This window comes from Cebidichthys violaceus, unplaced genomic scaffold (genome assembly GCF_023349555.1).
Source record: "Cebidichthys violaceus isolate CVI_PGR_0920_01 unplaced genomic scaffold, fCebVio1.0.p SCAF_111, whole genome shotgun sequence".
NCBI classification, from domain to species: domain Eukaryota; kingdom Metazoa; phylum Chordata; class Actinopteri; order Perciformes; family Stichaeidae; genus Cebidichthys; species Cebidichthys violaceus.
Genome location: NW_027176276.1, coordinates 395,001 through 402,500, shown reverse-complemented (window position 1 = coordinate 402,500; position 7,500 = coordinate 395,001). Strand labels below are relative to the sequence as shown.

Genomic DNA, 7,500 nt, shown 5'->3' with positions numbered 1-7,500 from the left:
TTTCTCTGCAGAGTCCTACCAGTTTCCAGGTTTTCAGGGTTTGCTTCAGGACAACGACACACTGCGTCTGGGTCTGGACTTCCAGAGGTTGTTACGCATCAACCACATGTTGTACATCGCTGCCAGGTCAGCCGACGCACACACACACACACGCACACACACACACACACACACACACACACACACACACACACACACACACACACACACACACACCATTTAGATGTTCAACAATAAAACAGAAAGAAATCCACTAGAGACACAGAAACTCAGGAGCAGGAACAAGTTCTTTTCTGTTCTGTTTATCATGCAGATTGAAGGAAATATTGACAAATATCAGCATTAATGAAAACTAAATTACTTCCTGTCTTTCTTCTTGTGGATATTCGTGTGTTTGACGTCCTCTCAAGTCCCTTGTGTTCTTGTGTTTATGCTTTGTGGTTTTATTGATTTTATCTGATTGGATCTGTTGCTTGTAACTGCTTGTTTTAAGAGGCATCGTGGGAAAATATTAAATCACAAACTTCATAAGACGTAGATAAAGACACGGACAGACGTGATGAATGCTGAATTTGAACACAAACAAGCTCGTAAAAATGCATAAACGGCACATTTATTGAGACGTATGAATGAATATGTTCGAGGTGTGACTCAGCATGATGAGCGCTGACTCGGTGCTTTCAACTCCTCAGGGATCACGTGTTTGCAGTGAACCTGACGACGGCTTCAGAGGCGTTCGTCCCTCGGCTGGTGAGTAAAGTTTCATGATGAACAGTTTTATTCGTAGCCTCTTTGAAAACACAAATGTTTTTGCACCCAGACAGTCGGACGGGTTTGGAGATACAGAATCCGCGGCTCGACGTGGTCGACCTCTGAACCGCTCATATCCACACACGATTACTTCCACTCCAGCTCTGCATCTCTGAGATTTCACCGTAACGACAGCTGCAGACGAGACACTTGAACTGTGAAGTCCTGTTTGAAACAATGATTTCAGACAGAAGCAGAGAAAAGAAAAGGCTTTCAGGATGAAGACTAATGAGTCAGACATGGTAGTCTGAGGCAAACAATAAAGATCAGAGCAGCACTATCGGTCCCTCCGCCTCACTTCCTGTCACTCTGGAGAAGGAAAAGCTAGCTAGCTAACTAGCCAGCTGTCCACTAGTTAGCTAGCTACTTTGCTAGCGTGCTAGTTCCTAGCTTTAATGCTACATTGGTTACAGAAAATAAGCAAGCTTGTGGTCAGCGGTCTAACGGTCATTCCGCCTCATTCCCTGCTGCTCCAGAGAAAGACAAACCAGCTAGCTAACTAGCCAGCCACCCATCTCCAGAGCTGCCTTTAGTCTCTTCCTCGCCAGTTGCAACAACACTGACGTGTGTTGACACCATAACAAGTGACAGCCGTCAGCCATTTTTCTTTTATACTTGTCAAATGACCACGGAAACCACTTCAATATCCGTTCTACTCTGGTTCTACTTCTATGTCGCCGGCTCTCTTCTCGTCACGTTGGGGTTGAGCTTCTAGCTTCTTTTAAAAGACGTCACACGGACTCTGAGCTGCCGCTCCGCTCTGTGATTTGTCTTACATAAGAATCTTTCCCTCAAAGCGTCGAGACCGGCATCAAACCTGACGGCTGACAAACGCAGAGAAGCATTTCTCTTCTTCTGTTTTTCCTTACGCAGTGAATATCAGAGCGGCAGAACAAAACGACGGCAGCTCGTAACACAAAGGACGCGCTTCCCTTTGATCTGCACACCTCCTCCTCATCAAAGAGGAGAGGTTACAGGGTGCCCCCCCCCCGACCGTAATGGGCCTCCCGGTGCATTGTGGGACGGCCCACGGCAGCTCTTTGATGTGAGATGTTAGTCTCGTTATCAGTGATCCGACCTTTCAGTCCTCCTCTCTGTATGTTTGAGTTAAATGTTTTAGTTTATGAACTCAGGTCTGACATCTTCACCTGTTCGACGTCCAAAACGACAAGTTTCTGTCATTTTGTTCCGCTAATATGTCTCTCAGGTGGAAATAATCTGTTCTCGATGGTGGTTTTTTCCATCATTATGGAACATAATGATGGAATAATCTTCCTGTATATCAGAGGGAACGATATCAGCCAACGCCACATTCTGTTCGTGTGGGACGGAGAGTAAAACATGGGAAATATTTCCACGTTTATGACGATTATAAAACTACAGTGTTTGTTGTGTGAGGATTAAAAAATACTGTGCATTTACATTAAACACTACATTTGGGATAAATTACCTACAAACTGGCTGATAAAACGTGGTAATAAGAACAAGTAAGTTTCACAATGTAAAAGTAATCTAATCAGATTACACTCAGATATGACAATAAAAACAAGAGAACAGAAAGAATCCGCCATCATGACTCAAACCTCAGAATCCTACTGAGGTTTTTGAATCTTTGAATGTTTGTCGTGATATTTCTTTTAATGTCATCACCCTAAAAAGATGGAAAATAAGAGTTCTTGTAGTTGTAGAGACATAAATGTAATTTATATGTCCATGTTGGGAGTGATTTGTTGATCTGACGTCTGTCTGCTCAGATTCACTCCTCACTGGTTCACCTGAGCGTTTGTTCTTCCTGTTTCAGAAGCTGACGTGGCGATCCAAAGACGTCAGCAAGTGTACGGTCCGAGGGAAGAACAGCGTGAGTTTCTTTACCTCTAAACCTGCTCTTCTTCTGTCGTTTTCTCACACTTTCACTTGTTTGTGTTTATGGACGGACGGTTTTATAAAACACAGAATTAAATACGTAGATGAAAACACGTTTTGGTTCGTTCTAACCAGCAGAAACTATTTCAGGAAAATGTTCAGCGACACCAGAGATAAGCTTCTGTAAAACAAACATATTGAAGACTTGCCGTCCTTGTGAAGACACGATGTTTGAGTCACGATGAATGACGGCCGTCACGTTCATGTCTTGGTGTTTATAGGACGAGTGCTACAACTACGTCAAAGTTCTGGTGCCGCGAAACGACGAGACGCTGTTCGCCTGCGGCACCAACGCCTTCAACCCCACCTGCCGAAACTACAAGGTAAACGGGGTTTTTCTGCACGTTTTCAGCCGCTGATGAAGACTTCTCTTCCAGCTCCATGTCCATCGTTTTAATGCGTTTTAAGACCCGATCAGAGCAGGACTGTGCTTTCAAAATAAAAGTAGCAGGTCTGTCCAGATGTTTCACAACATACTGATATTTCACCAGTCAGTGAATTGTGTTGAATTCATTCTACCACTGGAAGTGTTTAAGGTTCTCTTTACAAGATTCAGAAGTAAACCTACGTTTGAGGGATTGACTCCACTCGGCTCTCAACATGGCGGCTAGCAGCTAACAGTGTTTACAGAGCTAGCAGAGTGGAGGCGGTGTAGCAAAATAAACTTCAGTGTTCACACTAAACAACAAACACAAAACAACTTGATTGGGTTTGAGGAAAGGTTAAAATAAAGTACAGAAGTGTTGTTACCTGGACGAAAGTCTGATTATACTTCCTCCTGTGTGATTACATGGAATAAACACAAATGATGTATTTATACCTATATATGAAGCTCTGACAGCAGACCTCATTCTTTACTCCTCTATATCTTTACATAGATAATATCGTTTATTATGATATTAATGCTCTGAATAGCGTAAACAAAACCTTTAACTACCAACTTACTGCTTTAGTTTATAATTATTTTAAAAACAAATGAATTAGCTTCAGTTTAAATGTGACCTTCCCCGCACAGTATTGTGTGTGTGTGTGTGTGTGTGTGTGTGTGTGTGTGTGTGTGTGTGTGTGTGTGTGTGTGTGTGTGTGTGTGTGGCCCCATATTTCCCTCTCAGCTGTTGAATTTCCGTCAACAAGCGGCGGGTTAATGAGCAGAGAGACGACGCGGTGACTTTTATTGTGGCGGGGCTCCTTCAGCTCCTAATTGAAAGTGTCAGGCAGCTTGAGACGCCTCGTCAGGACCAAACACAACGCCTTCACAAAAAGCCACGATCTCAGGTGTCAATCCAGAGTCGTGTCCCCCCCCTCCTCCCCCCACCCTTTTTTTTCATGTTGCCGTGGCACCGTGAGTTTGATTGACAGGCACTGACCCCGTTTAGCAGCAGCTTCCTGTGCTTTGAAACCTCCGGCGGCGGGAAAAAAAACAACAAGTTCACCTGAAGACGAGGAGCTCTGAGAACAGCAGCTCTCAGGAACACTGTGCTGCTCTCGTTCTGCTGATTGATGGCAGAAAATAAAACTTGTGAAGAACAGGAAGTCATTTAAAGGATGCAGTTTCACAGAGAATCAGAGATGAAACATATATGTTACTGTGTCTGATGATCGGTATGATTGGAAGTGTTTTTCAATCTTTACTTGTCCAGATCCTGAAAGATTCAGTCATGTTTCTATATCAAGTATATATATGTATGTATATATATATATATATATATATATATATATATATATATATATATGAGAATAAACAACACGTTATGAAAGTAGCTGGCATGCTATTGTTAGCACTTTGCAAAGCTTCTCTTCGTCAGTCTGAAACATGTTCCTGACGTTTTCTATCTTTATTCTGAGATTCTTTTCAGGATAGTGACATTTAAACATAAGCCATCCCTCTCTGTATTATATATATATATATATATATATATATATATATATATATGTACTGTATGTACTGTATATATGTACCGTATGTTGAGTGCAGAGAACTAAACTTTACGTTTTGAGTCCTAAACAAGTCATAATGTGTAAGTAATGAAATTACATTTTTATAGTTTATTACAGTAAATTTGACAAAAATCCTGAATTATTTTTAATATTTCTATTAATTTGTCTGCCTGAAGTCATTGTGAATGAACAGCGTCACGTTTGTTGATTCCTGGCCAACTTTTTAGATAAAACACTTTTAAATCTTTGGGTCCAAGTGAAGCCAGAGTCATTGGTCTAAAGTCATCAAATATATGACCAGATCCAAGTCATGTGACTAGACTCAATGGTCCGGGGTAATATCTAATAAATGCTTCACATGCAGCTCCAAAACACTGAAATACAACTTTTCACATGGAATTATTCAGCAAAACAAAAGTTACAAACAACACAAGTTTATTTATTCCAGGGGGCAAATTCTATATAGAAACATGAACATAATGCACTGATCCGTCGTCACGTGTGTCCGTCAATCATTCAGCGCTTGCTGCTCTCGCCAGCAGACTCGCTATGCTAACGGTTAGCCTAGCCGTCATGCTGCAGAGCTCCAGGAATGAGAGCGCTGCGTTCACGCTGACATGGAATATGTTAATGAGTCGGGTAACATGCTGTGGAGTTTAGACGGATCAGTATTTAGAGTCTTGCTGAGGAGCGACATGAACACAGACAGCTGCTCTCACTCTGTTACTCTGTTCTGATGATGTCATCCTCATCATCGGCACACCTGTCGGCGTATTACTGGCTGAGGTCCAGCCTCTGCTGAACACTGACTGAGTTTATCATGTATTTTCCGTGTAGTACTGCGTGACGTGTACTTTCACTACTTGGCGGTACATTGTGTCTCCTCTCAGATGGCGTCTCTGGAGCAGGTCGGGGAGGAGGTGGTGGGTCAGGCCCGGTGTCCCTTTGAGTCCGGTCAGTCCAACGTCGGCCTGTTCGCTGGTGAGCCGTCACTCAGTTATTGTATAACGTTCAAGTATTCAAGTCCTTTACTGCAGTAAAAGTACTAATACCACACGGTGGAAATACTCCACGACAAGGACAAGTCCCATTCAAACCTTTACAAAGTAAAAGTATGTGAGTAATAGTAGTAGTAGTAAAAGTATTCATTGCTCAGTGAAATGTTTTACTGTTATATCTGATGGTTGTGCTGCAGTAATGTGTATGTTTCACTGTAATTAGTTACTTTAATCTACGTCAATGCATCTCATTCTATGTATGGAGTACAGTAAGAAGTACAATATGTACTTCTGAGATGTAGTGGAGGAGAAGTAGAAGTACCTTTAATTTGTAAGTACTTGAGTAAATGTACTTAGTTACATGATTCATGTGTAATAAGAGTGATAAACAGGAACATTTTAAAGAAAGCACTTTAGAAGTAAACTGTATCATGTAGATGGTCACAGATTACTGAAGGCCAGTACAAACATACCACAGTGATGCAGTGAAGTATAATAATACTGTGAGTACTCTTGGTTGCTGTTTGTCAGGAGGAGACTTCTACTCGGCCACCATGACGGACTTCCTGGCCAGCGACGCCGTCCTCTACAGAAGTCTGGGAGACGGCCGGCCCGTCCTCCGGACCGTCAAGTACGACTCCAAGTGGCTCAGAGGTCGGTCACAGAGCTGGTCCACAGGGTTCACCGAAGACACCCGTCTGACTACATGTAGTCTGATTACATGTAAACAGACTACATGTAGTCAGACTACATGTAGTCTGATTACATGTAAACTTTTTAGTCTGTTTAAAATGAAGAAGTCAGTGACTGTGAAGTGAAGAAGGCGATGAAGATGATTTTAGGAGACGATAGTGAGCAGAACGTGTTGAACCGTTTCTTCTTCTTCTTCTCCTTCTTTTTCTTCTTCTCCTTCTTCTCCTTCTTCTTCTCCTTCTCCTTCTTCTTCTCCTCCTCCTCTCTGCAGAGCCTCACTTCCTGCACGCCATCGACTACGGTAACTACGTCTACTTCTTCCTCAGTGAGATCGCAGTGGAGTACACCGCCCTGGGAAAGGTATGTGTGTGTGTGTGTGTGTGTGTGTGTGTCTGTGTGTGTTAGTGTGTGTGCGTGTATGTGTACGTGTGTGTGTGTGTGTGTGTGTGTGTGTGAAGTGAACTCTGCTCTGATTGGCTGTGATGAGTTATTGTCTCATAAGCAGATGACTCGTTGTGTAACGTTCAGGCATAAATGAGTGAAGTTGGTCTGGTTGATGTTCTGTGAGGAGCTGCTGCACCTGTTGACTCAGACTGAGCTGTCTCACTGTGACCTCCTCTGCTCAGGAACATCTCAGGTCCAACATGTAGGTCTGTGGACCAGACTAAGAGCATCCAGATAGCAGACTTGAGTAAACCCGTCTGTCTCTCTCCAGGTGGTCTTCTCTCGAGTCGCCCGGGTCTGTAAGAACGATAACGGAGGTTCACCCAGAGTTCTGGAGAGGTACTGGACCTCCTTCCTTAAGGTGAGGACGGAAATGACAAAGGACATGGACGAGGTGTCCTCTGGTGTCCTCTGAGGTGCACACTCATAACTCTGTGTGTGTGTGTGTGTGTGTGTGTGTGTGTGTGTGTGTGTGTGTCTTCAGGCCCGTCTCAACTGCTCTGTCTCCGGAGACTCCTTCTTCTACTTCGACGTCCTCCAGTCTCTCAGCAACGTGCTGCAGATCAACCAGAGACCTGCTGTGGTCGGCGTCTTCACCACTCAGGCCAACAGGTATGCATCAGGGTCTGTCTGTCTGTCCACGGTCCCTGTGAGGACCTGTCTCAGTCCCAGACCTGAGGAGGGGGGACACTTT

At 43.5% G+C, this 7,500-nt stretch overlaps 1 protein-coding gene across 6 annotated transcripts in view; it reads left to right on the top strand.

Annotated features, from left to right (window-relative positions):
* The window catches only part of LOC137868467 (semaphorin-6D-like), a 97,300-nt gene that overhangs the window by 43,835 nt on the left and 45,965 nt on the right, over positions 1-7,500 (top strand). For all 6 annotated transcript variants that reach the window (XM_068705256.1, XM_068705255.1, XM_068705258.1 and 3 more), the window contains 9 exons: positions 12-126; positions 693-750; positions 2,612-2,668; positions 2,955-3,056; positions 5,562-5,652; positions 6,201-6,323; positions 6,634-6,722; positions 7,078-7,167; positions 7,291-7,418. In XM_068705256.1, the coding sequence (XP_068561357.1) occupies positions 12-126; positions 693-750; positions 2,612-2,668; positions 2,955-3,056; positions 5,562-5,652; positions 6,201-6,323; positions 6,634-6,722; positions 7,078-7,167; positions 7,291-7,418 (853 nt within the window). The remainder of the gene's footprint in view (positions 1-11; positions 127-692; positions 751-2,611; positions 2,669-2,954; positions 3,057-5,561; positions 5,653-6,200; positions 6,324-6,633; positions 6,723-7,077; positions 7,168-7,290; positions 7,419-7,500) is intronic.